This window comes from Sapajus apella, unplaced genomic scaffold, assembly GCF_009761245.1.
Source record: "Sapajus apella isolate SASKATOON/1434 unplaced genomic scaffold, GSC_monkey_1.0 scaffold12, whole genome shotgun sequence".
In the NCBI taxonomy this organism is placed as follows: Eukaryota; Metazoa; Chordata; class Mammalia; order Primates; family Cebidae; genus Sapajus; species Sapajus apella.
The window spans coordinates 30068178-30083980 of NW_022436952.1; the positions used below are offsets into that span (position 1 = coordinate 30068178).

A 15803-nucleotide genomic window follows, 5' to 3' on the forward strand; every position below is an offset into this window, starting at 1 on the left:
TTTTTTGAGGAACCTCCAAACGATTCTCCAAAGTGGTTGTACGAGTTTACATTCCCACCAATGGTGTATGAGGGTTTCCTTTCCTCCACATCTTTGCCAGCATTTGTTTTTTTTTTTTTTTTGAGACGGAGTTTCTTTCTTGTTACCCAGGCCGGAGTGCAATGGCGCGATCTCGGCTCACCGCAACCTCCGCCTCCTGGGTTCAGGCAATTCTCCTGCCTCAGCCTCCTGAGTAGCTGGGATTACAGGCACGCGCCACCATGCCCAGCTAATTTTTTGTATTTTTAGTAGAGACGGGGTTTCACCATGTTGACCAGGATGGTCTCGATCTCTTGACCTTGTGATCCACCCGCCTCGGCCTCCCAAAGTGCTGGGATTACAGGCTTGAGCCACCGCGCCCGGCCACCAGCATTTGTTATTATCTGTCTTTTGGATAGAAGCCATTTTAACTGGAGTGAGATGATATCCCATTGACTAGTCCTGCTCTTTTTTTGGTTTCCATTGGCATGGAATATCTTTTTCCAGCCTTTTAGTTTTAGTTTATGTGTGTCTTTACAGGTGTAGTGTGTTTCTTATAGGCAACAGATCAATGGGTCTTGTTTTTTCATCCATTCAGCCACTCCGTGTCTTTCTATTGAAAAGTTTAGTCCATTTACATTCAATGTTACTATTGATAAGAACTTATTCCTGTCCATTTATTTCTTTTCTAATTGTTCTGTGGTCTTCCTTTTCCTTCCTGTGTCTTCTTCTAGTGAAAGTGATTTTCTCTGATAATATTTAGTTTATTTTTATTTTTTGTGTACCCATTGTATGTTTTTTGATTTCAGGCTACCATGAGGCTTGAAAATACTATCTTATAAACCATTATTTTACTCTGATAACAACACTATTTTCATAAACAAACAAGCAAAAAGAAACTAATAAACTCTACATCTTAACTTCATCCCTGTTTTTTAACTTTTGTTATTTCTATTTATATCTTATTTTATAGTCTATGTCTTGAAAAGTTGTCATAGTTATTATTTTTTATTGGTTCATCCTTTAGTCTTTCTGCTTAGCATAAGTAGTTTCTACACCACAGTTATAGTGTTATAATGTTCCGTGTTTTTCTATTATCTTTATCAAAATCACTATTACCAGTGATTTTGTACCTTCAGATGATTTCTCATGGCTCATTTATGTCTTTTTCTTTCTCACTGAAGTACTCCCTTTAGCATTTCTTGAAGGACAGGTCTGGTGTTGAAATTCCTCAGCTTTTGTCAGGGAAACCTTTATTTATCCTCTACCTTTGGGAGTTTGACTATTAAATGCCTTAAGTAGTCTTCTTTTGGTTAAATCTGCTTGGGGTTCTATAACTTTCTTGTACTTGGATATTGATATCTTTCTCTAAGTTTGGGGGATTCTCAGTTATTATCTCTTTAAACAAACTTTCTACCCTGATCTCTTTCTCCACCTCCTCTGTAAGGTCAGTAACTCTTAGATTTGCCCTTCTGAGGCTATTTTCTAGATCTTGTAGGCATGCTTCATTGTTTTTTATTCCTTCTTGTGTCTTCTGTGTATTTTCTTTTTCTTTTCTTTTTTTTTTTTTTTTTTTGAGTTGTAGTTTCGCTCTTGTTGTTCAGGCTGGAGTGCAATGGCGTGATCTCGGCTCACTACAACCTCCGCCTCCCAGGTTCAAGCAATTCTCCTGCCTCAGCCTTCCAAGTAGCTGGGATTACAGGCATGTGCCACCATGCCCAGCTAATTTTGTATTTTTAGTTGAGACGGGTTTTCTCCATGTTGGTCAGGCTGATCTTGAACTCTTGACCTCAGGTGATCTGCCCACCTCAGCCTCCAGAAAGTGCTGGGATTACAGGCATGAGCCACTGCACCCAGCCTGACTGTGTATTTTCAAATAGCTGGTCTCAGGCTCACTAATTCTTTCTTCTGCTTGAACAATTCTGCTATTACAAGACTCTGGGCTGGGTGTGGTGCCTCACACCTGTAATCCCAGAACTCTGAGAGGCTGAGGCAGAAAGATCACTTGAGTCCAGGAGTTCAAGACCAGCCTGGACAACACAGCAAAACTCTATCTCTCCAAAAAAATACAAGCCATGCATGGTGGTGTACACCTTTAGTCTTAGCGACTCAAGGGACTGAGGTGGGAAGATTGCTTAAACCTGTGAGGTTGAGGCTGCAGTGAGCTGACATCATGTCACTGCACTCCAGCCTGGGTAACCGAGTGTGACCTTGTCTCCAAAAAAAGATTCTGATGCCTTCTTCAGTATGCTAATTACATTTTTCAGCTCCAGAAGTTCTGCTTCTTTTTAATTATTTCAATTTATTTGTTAAGTTTATCTGATAGAATTCTGAATTCCTTTCTGCTATCTTGAATTCCTTTGAGTTTCTTCAACAGGGCTATTTTGCATTCTCTGTCTGAAAGTTCATTTATTCAGTTTCTCCAGAATTGGTCTCTAGTGGCTTCTTTAGTTCATTTGGTTAAGTTATGTTTTCCTGGATGGTACTGATGCTAGTAGATGTTCTTTAGTGTCTGGGCATTGAAGGATTGGGTATTATCATAGTCTTCACTGTCTGGACTTGTTTGTATTTGTCCTTCTTGGGAAGGCTTTCCAGATATTTCAAAGGACTTCAGTGCTGTGATCTAAGCTGTATGTGCTTTAGGGGGTATCCCAAGCCCAGTAATGCTGTGTTCTTGCAGACTTGTAGAGGTACCACGTTGGTGTTCTTGGGTAAAATCCAAGGGAATTCCATGGATTACCAGGCAGAAACTCTTGTTCTCTTCCCTTACATTCCTTAAATACACAAAGTCTCTCTCTGTGCTGAGCTGCCTGGAGCTGGTGGGGGGGAGGGGGAGTTTACTCTAAACCCAGTAACACTGTAGTTCTGTGAAGTTCTTGCAGACTCTTACCACCTTGATGGTCAAGGACAGCATCTGGGAGAAATTCTCTGGATTACCAGAGACTCCTGTTCTCTTACCTTACTTTCTCCCCAACGAATGGAATTTCTCTTTGTCCTGAGCCACATAAAGCTGGGAGTGGAGTGACAGAAGTACTCCTGTGGCCACCACCACTATGACTGCACTGGGTTAGAGCTGAAGCCAGCATAGCATTGGGTCTCACCCAAGACCTGCTGTAACCACTCCCTGGCTATTGCCTATGTTCACTCAAGGCCCTGGGGCTCTACAATTAGCAGGTGGCAAAGCTAGCCAGGTGTGTGTCTTTCCCTTCAAGGTGGCAAGTTCCCCCAGGCCCTAGGTAGATCCAGACGTACTGTCCAGGAGTCAGGGACTAGAGTAAAAAATGTTAGAAGTCTACCTGGTGTTCTATTGTACTGCAGCTGAGTTGGCTCTCAAACCATAAGACACAGTCTTTCCTACTCTTCCTTTTCCTTTCCAAAGGGAGACTAGCCTCACTCTATAGCCACCACCTCCACAAGCCATGGGAAGTACTTGCCAGACTACCACCAGTGTTTCCTAAGGGCCCAGGGGCTCTCCAGCCAGTGTGTGGTGAAAGCTGTTTGGCCAGAGACTCACCTGTCATGGCAGTGGGCTCTACTCTGGACCAGGGCAGGTCAGAAATGCCATTTAAGAGTCAAGACCTGGAATCAGGAACTCCAAAGGTCTACTTGGTGCTCTACCCCTCTGTGGCCATGCTGGCACCTGAAGCCAGCAAGTCTCAGAGGATCACCTAAGGTCCACAACGTAGTACCTGGGTATACTGGTTATGCTGGTTATTTAGGGCCCAAGGGCTCTTCAATTAGAAGGTGATGAATACTGCCAGGACTAAGTCCTTCTCAGGGGTCTTATCCTTTCTAGCAGTTTATCTGCTCTTGGTCAGGACCTCCTAGTCCATCACACAAATCTGAATAACTTTCAATCTGAAAGCAGTGAATAAGGGATCAAGAGGCCCTTTCATCCAGAGTCCCCTTTATGACTATATACATTTTTTAATATCTAACTCAGTGATATGGTTTGGCTCTGTGTCCCCACCCAAATCTCATCTTGAATTGTACTCCAATAATTGCCACGTGTTGTGGGAGGGAACCAGTAGGAGATCACTGAATCGTGGGTGTGGTTTCTCCCATACTGTTCTCATAGTAGTGAATAAGTCTCACAAGATTTCATGGTTTTATAAGGAGAAACCCCTTTCGCTTGCCTCTTTTTGCCTGCTGCCATTCACATAAGATGTGACTTGCTCCTCCTTGCCCTCTCCCATGATTGTGAGTCCTCCTCAGCCATGAGGAACTGTAAGCCCAATAAACCTCTTTCTTTAGTAAATTGCCGAGTCTTGGGTATGTCTTTATCAGCAGTGTGTAAATGGACTAATATACTCAGCATTTAAGGTTTACACAGCAATCAATATGTGTGTCTGACATACATTTACCTCTTTACAGGACCTTACTACAGGTCCTGATTTAGCCAAAATGTCCAATAACATGTGCATTCAATTTCAGGGGATTCACGGATCCCTTGAGGTAGGGTAGCTGGATAAAATACAGATGTCCAGTTAAATGTGAATTTCAGATGAACAACAAAGTTTTTTGTTGTTTTTTGAGAGAGTGTCTCATTCTGTCACCCAGGCTGGAGTGCAGTGGCATGATCATGGCTCACTGCAGCCTCAACATCCTGGGCTCAAGTAACCCTCCTGCCTCAGTCTCCTGAGTAGCTAGGACTACAGGTGCACGCCGCCACACCTGGCTATTTCTAAATTTTTTTGTAGAGATGGCGGTCTTGCTATGTTGCTCAGGCTGGTCACAAATAAGTTTTTAGTATAAGCATGTCTCCTGTAATAGTTGTAGAGATAATAGATAATTATTCTTTTTTTGTGGGGCAGGAATCCTGAGCTTCAAAAGCACCAGCGTCTAAGAAGTGATGAAGGATTTGCTGACTGAACTGAAGGCATGGGCCAAACTATTGCATGGAACATACTTACATTTCAAAACTATTTGTTTATCTGACATTAAGATGTGACTGGGCATTTGTGTTTTTTTACTTGCTAAATCTGGCAATCTGATCTTGAGGCCATTCACAGTTTTCCTTTGTTCATAGATTACAGAGGAAGAATTTATATAGACTGAAGAAGATAGTGTGTGTTTCTTTTTTGTGGAATTATTTAACCATTTAACAGTTAAGTACTAGGTGAAGGGTAAACCGAAAAAAACTTTCCGCTTCTTTTATCTGTAAATGTCAATGAGGACATTATTATCGCTGACATTATTTTCAGGACTTACATCGTAAGAGTGACTATGAGTTTGATAGTCTCACCAACATTATGGCCAATAATTTCCATGTTAAATTCCTAGAACGGAAAGATGTTACATCAAATTCTTGAAATTGCAGACGTAGAAAATTAAGTTACATAAACAGCAAATGTTCAGGCTGGGAAGGAAAGAAGCTCAAACAAGTACTTCCAATTATTCAACAATCAATCCCCTGAAGCCGCCACTGTGCGTAACTCTGGGAATTGGAATACAATTAAGTCCTATCACGGCCATCACTTAGCCTTTTTTCTCTTACTATTATTTGTAATTACATAATCAAGCTAGCCTTCCTACTAAGTTCTGGGACAGGAGTTTTCTTTTTTCGGAAATTTTATTTGGATAAAGAAACATGCTCAAAAAGTTAAAACGGTGCAAATAATTATACAAAGAAAAGTAAGTCTCTCTTCCATCATCACCCCTAGTTCCTGCACCGCGGGTTCTTAACTTGGGTTGGGAACTGCAGTCTAATTCTAGAGTAATGTGAATTTTCTCAATGCATAATTTTCAATGTACAGATAATTTTGCTCGTTTGTGGGGAGATGATCCGAACTTTTACCTGAGCCTCAAAAGAGTCCGTGATGCAGAGAAACTGCTGAAGTAACCGATGCGCCCGAGTGACTTGGAACGGGGGGTGCAAATATCGTGTAATAATTTCTCCCCTGTGTGAAAAGTCTACCCCTATCCACGCCACTCCACTCCCGGGCCACTAGGAAACGACGCTCTCCGTGGGAGGTATCCAGCTCTTCCTAAGTTTTCCGCCTGCCGCATTCCTCCCCTTCGGCGCGTCGGCGTGCGCTTACGTCATGACGCCTCACACGCAGCCCCGCCCCTGCAGAGATCGGCGGTGGGACGGAACCTGGGTTTCTCACAAACCGGGAATGTGAGGCTTTGGCCTGGCCAGCCGCTGTTCTCGGTACCACTTTTTACCCGGGGCTGCGTCCGCTGCCGCCGTCCCTCAGTTCGCCCCCGGAGGCAGGGCAGCCGTGCCTTCTGCCGTGCGCCCGCGTGGCTGCCACCGCCCCTCCGAATCCTCCGGGGCCGCAGAGGGGTTCGCTACGGAGGGAGGCGGGGGCCTTCGGGAGGAGGAGGCGGAGGAGGCGGAGGAGGAGGGAAGGAAGATGGCGGCCGTGGAACTAGAGTGGATCCCAGAGACTCTCTATAACACCGCCATCTCCGCTGTCGTGGACAACTACATCCGCTCCCGCCGAGACATCCGCTCCTTGCCCGAGAACATCCAGTTCGATGTTTACTACAAGGTATGCGCCGTGGGCCTGCTCTCTGCTCTCGGCCCGCAACCCCGGGGTCCGCACCCCCTTCCACGTCTGCGAACCCCCGCAGTTAACCCCTCACCCCTCGCAGTAGGCTTGCCTCCCGAAACGTCTGATGCGGTGTCCGCGTTGCCAGTTGAGAAGCACCCTGTCTCCCCATGCCCTGTCTCAAGCTTTGGGGCCTTGAAATAATCTTCCTGAGGAGTCTTGCCCCCTTTTGGTGTTGCCTTCTTACACAGTGACCCTCTTGGGTAGGCCTTTTGCGTGGACTTCCTCTATCGCGCCCCTGTCCCATCTAGTCCTTTCCTTCTAGCCTGTGTCTTCAGGATATTTTCCACCCTCCCCTTCCAATTAAGTGTCAGCATCAGCTAGACTTTTTTCCCTGCTCCTCCCCCGACCCCTTCCTACTTTCTCAGATCACCGCCTTCCTTCCCCTAGTGTTTTGGTTTTTTGCCTCGTGTTCCTTCGTTTCTCCTTTCTTTTCCCAATTGGGAAGGAGTTAGGGATTATTGGAAATAATCTGTGTGTTTGATTTTCATATTCTTTAAAGCTTTGATTTTTTTGTGTGGGAGAGGAAAAGATTTATGCTTGCAGTTAAATTAGGAATTTTTGAAAATGGGAGTGCTGATCAACTGTTTGAAGAGGACAGGGAGAGATAAAAAAAAAAAAATACTTTCAATTATGTTCCTGTGTTTGAAAGTTGCAATCTTGCAGCATTCTTAAATTGCTCCCTCTCAAAAATCTGAACAGAAAGTCTCCAAGCCACTCTCCAAGGAGTTTCAAGGGTAAATGTCCTTAGATGTGGACTATTTTTGCACTATTTTCAGAGTGTGGAGAACTTTATGAACTCAGAGCCTGCCTCTTCTCTCCCCCACATTTGAATGTGAACACTGGATTTATTATTCAGTCCTCCTTGTCTTGAATCCGCGTCCATAACTCGTAGTCTCCAGTAGCCGCCCATGCAAAATGCGACCAGAAGTAGAACGTAATTTATTTTTTAGATCTTAAATACTTCCTCTTGATCTGTAATTTGGCTTTAACAGTGTAAACTGATATTTTAACAGATGTGTACGTTCTTATGTAGGTACAGTTTATGGCAGTTGTTTTATTGGGAAGATTGCCTGCTTTCTCCACCCCTAGAATATGTATATATTTTTTCAGAATTAGCAGTTGATGGGCTGCATTCTGCTAAATCCAGCTCCTTTGCACCAATTCTAACAAAGTGGAGGTTCCCCCCTAAATACTTGGAGAAGATTCATTTAGGTCATGCATATTATTATTTTGGATTTAGGAAAAAAGCTTCCTTTATTCTTAATCCCTTTGATACATTGATTTTCTTCTGTGTATATCTAAGGAAATTTTGTTCATTTAAGATAAATTCCTCTGCAGGAAGAACAAATTAGATTTGTCTTTCTCAGCCTGGGAGACTGCAATTTTGTGTGTGCTCTCTGTCCATTTTATTAAATCATATGTAATCTTGTACCTCATATGTAATCTCTTCAGAAGAAATTATTGGGAATATGATCAAAGTGTGTTTACTAGTTGAATTTGCTCAAAATACTTGAATGTCTTCTAGTAACTTTCACCTCTAATTGGAGCTTTTCATTTGAAGATTGTTAGTATGAACAGACGGTGCTTTTGTCAGAATTTCTGTTTGACTTAGTTCACACAGCTTTAATATTGCCCCTTTTTAGTACACTTTTGCTTCTTAATAGTTGTATGCTTATTGGGAGTATGGCACTGTGCTAAGATGAAGGAAGTATTACATGTGCCTGTAACTGTGTTAAGTGCTTTTATATGTGTTATCTTGTTTAATCTTCAGAATTAAACTGTACTTCTGAAGTACAGTATTACCCTGCTTTATTGGTGAGAAAGTTAAGTAATTTAATTAAGGTCTTAAGCCTGATATTTAGTTCCTGAGTTCCTTGCTTTTTTACTTAGTACCTATCTTAAGATAGTAGATCATTTTCGTGAAAGATATTATAACACTAATTTTTTATTAGCTTCCATAGAAGTAGAGTGAAAGTCAATCCCAGGAATCTATTCTAGTCTTTAGTGGAGATATAAGAAGAAATTATTCTTTTTATTAAAATTAAAAAAAGAGATGGGGGTCTTGCTATTTTGCCCAGACTTGGGGTCTTGAGCTCCTGGACTCAAGCTATCCTCCTGCCTCAGCCTACTGAGTAGCTGAGACTACAGGCATGTGCCGCCACACCTGGCTTTTCTTCCTTTTAAACACTGTATTAACACATAAGTATAAGAAACTTTTTTTGTGTGGAGACAAGATCTTGTTCTGTTGCCCAGGCTTGAGTGCAGTGGTGATCATAGCTCACTGCAACCTTGAACACCTGGGTTTAAGCAGCCTTCCCATCTCAGCCTCCTGAGTAGCTGGGACTACAGGTTCATGCCACCCACACCTAGCTAATTTTTATTTATTTATTTATTTTTAGTATAGACGAGGTCTTGCTATATTGCCCAGGCTGGAGAAACTTTTTAAAGCAGTATAATTGCGCACATAAATATAATACACTAATCCTCTGCCCAACTTGTGAAAATTTTAGGAAGCTTTACTATTTACAGTTTTCATTTTTCTCCACTTTGAAGCCAAGGAGAAACTCATCACCACATCTCTCTTGCAGTCCAAATTTTCATCAGTAGGCATAGTCATAGACAAAACTGTAGTATTTGTAGAATCATAAATTTCCCCATTCTGCTTGTTTGGTGTAGTACAGTATGACTGTGTTAATTTTTGTAATAGCTTCAGTTAAAGGCACAGTCATAAAGCATTAGGAGATGGGGCTATGAAATGAATGGAAGGTAAAGAAGTAGGAATGTTGACTGCTCCATAGGCAGGGAAGGGAGAGAGGAGTTGATAAATAGGGTAAAATATGAAGTATTTTTTCTTTCTTTCTTTTTTTTTTTTTTTTTTGTAAAGAATGGAAGACATTAGAATATATTTGTTGGCTGAATGGCAGAACCAAGAGAGTGAGCTTGAATATCCAAGTGAGATGGGAAATAAGTTATGGAGCAAGGTCCCTGAGCAGGACCATGAGTTGATGAGTCTTGCCCATTTTTGGTCTTTCCTCCTTCACCATACCTAAATTAAGGTATTATCCTTATACTGGAGTTGGGGAAAGAACTTTTCTTCTAAGATCAGAAGGAAATAATTAAAGATATAAAGGCGCGGGGAAAGATATAAAGGCACGGGACTCACACCTGTAATCCCAACACTTGGAAGGCTGAAGCAGGAGGATCACTTGAGCCCAGGAGTTCAAGACCAGCCTAGGCAACATAGTGAGACCCCGTCTCTACAAAAAAATAGAAAAAATTATCCAGGTATGATGGTGCATGCCTGTCATCCCAGCTACTTGGAGGCTGAGGTGAGAGGATTGTTTAAGTCCAGGAGGTCAGAGCAGGCAGTAAACTTTGATTGTGCCACTGCACTCCAGCCTGGGCAACAAAGGGAGACCCTACCTCAAAACAAGTCATTAATATAGATAAGTTTGTAAGAACGATTGTAACGAATTAGGAGGTGAGTTCATTTGCTGAGGGTAAGTGGTAGGATTGGTAGCTTTTATGTAGGAAGTCTAAATAGAAGTTGGGAATGGCTACTGAGATATATGAGAAGGAAAGGTGACTAAAAATATGTCAAAGAATTGACAGGTCAATAAAAATCAGTACCCTACAAAATACAGTCATGTGTTGCTTAATGACAGGGATAGGTTCTGAGAAATGCATTGTTAGGCGATTTCATGCTTGTGGGAACATCGGGAACATCAGAGAGTATACTTACACAAGCCTAGATATGTAAGCCTAGATGGTAAAGTCTACTGCACACCCAGGTTATATGGGATAGCCTGTTGCTGTTAGGCTACAAACTTGTACAGTGTTGTTGCTTTACTGAGTACTGTAGGCAGTTATAACATAGTAGTAAGTATGTGTGTATCTAAACCAGGGGTGTCCAATCTTTTGGCTTTCCTGGGCCATGTTGGAAGAAGACAAATTGTCTTGGGCCACACGTAAAATACACTAACGATAGCTGATAAGCTGAGGGGAAAGAAAAAGGAAAAAAAAATCTCATAATGTTTTAAGAAAGTTTATGAATTTCTGTTGGGTTGCATTCAAAGACATCCTCAGGGCCAGGTGTGATGGCTCATGCCTGTAATCACAGCTCTTCTGGAGACAGAGACAGGAAGATAGCTTGAGCCCAGGAGTTTGAGACCTGCCTGGGTGAGATAGCGAGACCCCATTCTTCACAAAAAGGAAAAACAAAAAGTGTAACTGAAAGCTGTCGTGGGCCACATGGGGCCCACTGGCTGTGCGTTGGGAAAGCTTGATCTAAACATAGAAAAGTTACAGTAAAAATACAGTATAAAAGATAAGAAATGGTACACCTGTATGGGGCACTTAACATAAATGGAGGTTTTAGGACTGAAAGTTGCTTTGGTAAGTCAGTGAGTAGGTGGTGAGTGAATGTGAAGGCCTAGGATATCACTGTATACTACTGTAGATGTTATAAACAGCGTATACTTAGACTACTCTAAATTACTGTTAAAGAAATAAAGTAATTGGACTGCAATGTCACTAGACAATAAGAACTTTTCAGTTCTATTGTAATCTTATGGGACCACCTTTGTATATGCCAGTTGGTTGTTGACCAAAATGTTAGGTGGCATGTGATTGTAGTGGCTTGGATTCTGAAAGTTTTCTCTCCAACCGTTTTGGTATAAAAGTGGATAAGATGAAGTGAAAGAATTGTAAGCCAGATGCAGCGATACATGCCTGTAGTCCCATCCTAGCTACCAAGGAATCTGAGGCAGGAGGATGGTTTGAGCCCAAAAGTTGGAGGTTGTAGTGTGCTAGCTGTCGTTGTGCCTGTGAATACTGCACTTCAGCCGGGGCAACACAGTGAGACCTCGTCTCTTTAAAAAAAAGTTGTAGAACTCTATACAGAGTGAAAGAAAATAGACAGGCGGCTGCATTCTTATTCTAAAGAATGAAGTTTATGGTCAGGCATGATAGCTTACACCTATAATCCCAGCAGTTTGGGAGGCTGAGCTGGGAGGGTCTCTTGAGTCCAAGAGTTCAAGACTGGCCGGGGCAATATGGTGAGACTCCATCTCTTTAGTAAAATGAAGTTTATGATCTTCTTTTTTTAACTGCTGAAGGTCTGTTTTGTGTTTTGTTCCAAATACAAAGTATGCCATACAGTTAAGCTTTACCTAGGTGAAGTGTTTCAGTAATGTGTTCTATTTATTATATTCACAATCTTGATTTTTTTTAAAAAACAGTCTCACTCTGTTGCCCAGGCTGTAGTGCAGTGGCACAATCTCGGCTCACTGCAACCTCTGCCTCGCGGGTTCAAGTGATTCTCCTGCCTCAGCCTCTCGAGTACCTGGCACCTGCCACCACGCCCAGCTAATTTTTACATTTTTAGTAGAGATGGGGGTTTCACCATGTTAGCTAGGCTGGTCTTGAACTCGTGACCTTAGGTGATCTGCCAGCCTTTGCTTCCCAAAGTGCTAGGATTACAGGAGTGAGCCACTGCACCCAGCCTCCTTAATGATTTTTTAAAAAATTATTTAAAGTATCATGCTGAAAAGAAAAAACAAAATAAAAATAAATATCATGCTGAAAGCCATACTAATTAGGTTCTGATTTAGGATGAAAGTTAATTTTTTTCTTTTTCTCTGTATTTGTATAGCTATATACAGCTTGAACCAACATTCAGTTTTCTGAGAATTTTAAAATTCTCAGAAAACTGATGGCCAAGCATGGTGGCTCCTGTCTGTAATCTCAGCACTTTGGAGGCCATGGTGGGAGGATTTTGCTTGAGTCCAGGAGTTTGAGACCAGCCTGGTAACATAGCGAGATCCCATCTCTACAAAAAAGAAAAAATTAGCTGTGTGTGGTGTTGCATGCCTATAGTCTCAGCTACTCAGGAGCATGAGGCAGTAGGATTGCTTGAGCCCAGGAGGCTGAGGTTGTAGTGAGCTGTCATTGCACCACCATACTCTAGCCTGGATGACAGGGTGAGACCTTGTCTCAAAACAAAAAAAAAGATTAAATTTGGCTACTGAAATTATAAAAGTATCAGAAGAAGTTATTGGATCAATATTTTGGAATGGGAAATGACTGAAATTTCTTCTTTAGAGAAATTGTTTTTCTTTCTTTTTTAAGAGACAAGGCCTCCCTCTGTCTCCCAGGCTGTAGTGCAGTGGCATAATCATAGCTTACTGCAGCCTTGAACTCCTGACCCCAAGTGATCCTCCTGCCTCATCCTCCCGAGTAGCTAGAACTTACAGGTGTATGCCACCATACCTAGTTAATTAAAAAATTTTTTTTCTCCTTCTTGTGGGAGATAAGTAGCAAAAATATCTTAAAATTTTTTTTTCATAGAGACCAATCATATCTCGCTTTGTTCCCCAAACTGGTCTTGAACCCTAGCCTCAAGCAGTCTTCCCACCTCGGCCTCCCAAAGTGTTAGGATTACAGGTGTGAGTCACTGTGCCTGGCCTAAAAAATTACTTTTAAGTTAATGTGCAAATTATGAAAATGTCAAACACTATAAAAGTAAGTGACCAGGAGCAGTGGCTCACACCTGTAATCCCAGCACTTTGGGAGAACAAGGCAGGAGAATTGCTTGAGCCCAAGAGTTCAACACCAGCCTGGGCAACATAGTGAGATGCTGTCCTTACAAAAAAAAAAAAAAAAAATTATTCAGGCTTGGTGGTGCATGTCTGTGGTCCCAGTTGCTTGAGAGGTTGAGGTGGAAGGATCATTTGAAGCTTGGAAAGTCAAGGCCACTCAATGACCTGTGATTGTGCCATCGCACGCTAGCCTGGGCAACACAGTGAGAACTTGTCTCAAAGGAAAAAAAGTAATGTAAAAATAATGTTAAAATCTATCTTTACCTCTTGTCTTATCATCTTGCCAACACTGGAATGCCATCTTGGCATGAAGAAGGCTTTTCTAAGAATGAAACCAAAACCTAGAAGGAAAAAAAGAAATTGATGTGTTGGAATGCATTAAAAAGTAGAGAGCCAGGAGCAGTGGCTCACTCCTGTAATCTGAGAACTTTGGGAGGTCAAGCTGGGAGGATGGCTTGAAGCTAAGAGTTCTAGACCTGCCTGGGCAACATAGGGAGACCCTGTCTCTACAAAAAAATTAAAACTTAGCCAGGCACGGTGGTATGTGCCCATGGTCCCAGCTATTCAGGAGGATCACTTGGGCCTGGGAGGTTCAAGGTTGCAGTGAGTGGTGATCTTTTCACTCCACTGTCAGCCTGGCAGAGTAAGACTCTGTCTCTCACAAACACGTACAGGGTGGGGATGGTAGGTCATGCCTATAATCCCAGCACTTGGAGAGGCTGACGCAGGTAGATTGCCCAACCCTGGGAGTTCAAGACTAGCCTAGGTAACATGGCAAAATGCTGTCTCTACCAAAAAATAATAAAAAATTAGCCAGGCATGGTGGCATACACTTGTAGTTTCAGTTACTTGGGAGGCTGAGGTGGGAGGATTGCATGAGCCCAGGATGCGGAGGTTGCTGTGAGCCAAGATCATGCTATTGCACTGCAGACAAAACGAGACTGTCTCAAAAAAAAAAGGAAAGAAAGAAATTGTTAGCACACTTTAAAAAAACACTTTGCAAATGACAGCATTTGACAGATGAAGGGCATGTTTTCTAATACAGAAAAATCTAATTCTAATCAGTTTGAGAAAGACAGCTAAGGCAACTAATTCATGTCCTGAAAACCTGAACAGCCAGCTTACAGAAGAGGAAATATGAATGGCCAATGAACATTAATGGATACTCAACTGAAATACAAATACAAATGCAAGATGAAGCCATGTGCAAGAGAATCATGATGATGAAGAAAGAAAATCTGGAGGAATTAAACTTAATTGTTACCTAGCTGTAACAGTTAAGATAATATGATATTGGCACATGGATTGACAAATAGACCAGTGGGTGAAAATGGACAGTCCAGAAACTGCCTGATACATATGCTATGATCAACATTATGATAAAGGTGATACAGCACTATGATAGGGAAAGGAAAGTCAAATTAATGGTATTGGTCAATTAATTTCTGTATCAGGGAAAAAAGTATCTTGACTTTACCTCACACCACACACAAAAGTCATTTCCAGATAAATTGCTCATCTAAATGTGTAAAAACAAAACCACATTTTAGAAAAAAAATTTCTTTATGTCAGCAAAGATTAATTAGGATCTCAAAGTAGGTAAATATAAAGTGTGAAAAGTTGGTGCTATATTAAGATCAAGAATATGTCATCAAAAGATATCATTAAGCAAGTGAAAAATCAAGCCACAGAGTGGGAGAATATGTTTGCAGTACCTGTATCTGACAAAGGACTCATCGTATACCTAAAGAATTACACATTAATAATAGAGAAAAATCCAGGCACTGTGGCTCACGCCTGTAATCCCATCACTTTGGGAGGCTGAGGCAGGTGGATCACTTGAGGTCAGGAGTTTGAGACAAGTCTGGTGAAACCCCATCTCCACTAAAAATAAAAAAAATTAGCTGGACATGGTGGCAGGCATTTGTAATCCCAACTATTTGGGAGGCTGAGGCAGGAAAATTGCATGAACCTGGGAGGTGGAGGTTGCAGTGAGCTGAGATTGCTCTATTGGACTCTGGGCTGGCAACACAGTGAGACTATGTCTTTAAAAAAAAAATAGCAGAGAAAAATACTTAGGTTTTTTTTTTCTTTTGGTCGTTTTTGTTTTTTGTTTTGTTTTGTTTTTAATGAAGAGAACTTAAATAGGCATCCCAAAAGAGAATATTCAAAGGGCTAGTCAAACATTTAGAAAGTAACTCAACCTTATTTTCTCTTCAGAGAAGTACTGTTTTACTGTACACCCCTCACAGTGACAAAATGAAAATGTAAACAAGGATATGGAAAAATAAAAAAACTCTCATACATTGTTAGTGGGAATGTAAGTTGATAATGCCATTTTGGAAAAGTAGCATTATCTGTCAAAACTGAACGTAAACACACCCGGTAAGCCAGTTATGCTACTTCAAGATATATATGCTTATGAATGTTCATAGCTCCACTATTCATAATAGCCCCAAAGTGGAAATTGTCCAAATTCCCATCAATAGAAGAATTAATATTAATACATAGTGGGATAATCATATAGTAGAATATTATGCAATGAAAATGAATGAACAGCAACTGCTTGAAATAATATTAATAACTCTTGCAAATGATACTGAGTGAAATAAAGCAGTCACAGGAA

General features: G+C 41.5%; 1 protein-coding gene and 1 long non-coding RNA gene across 3 annotated transcripts in view; one reads left to right on the plus strand and one right to left on the minus strand.

Moving 5' to 3' along the window:
• Positions 1–1880: 1880 nt before the first annotated feature.
• Positions 1881–10077, minus strand: LOC116553331. The gene is made up of 3 exons (XR_004269706.1): positions 9953–10077; positions 6765–6771; positions 1881–2048 (listed from the first exon to the last, which is right to left on the minus strand). It is a non-coding gene; the product is annotated as an uncharacterized LOC116553331 (long non-coding RNA).
• The window catches only part of APPBP2 (amyloid beta precursor protein binding protein 2), a 73306-nt gene continuing 63579 nt past the window's right edge, over positions 6077–15803 (plus strand). The window contains exon 1 of one of the 2 annotated variants that reach the window (XM_032280739.1): positions 6077–6515. In XM_032280739.1, coding sequence (XP_032136630.1) covers positions 6378–6515 — 138 coding nt within the window. In that variant the 5' untranslated portion in view covers positions 6077–6377. The remainder of the gene's footprint in view (positions 6516–15803) is intronic. The other variant, XM_032280740.1, reaches the window with a different exon arrangement.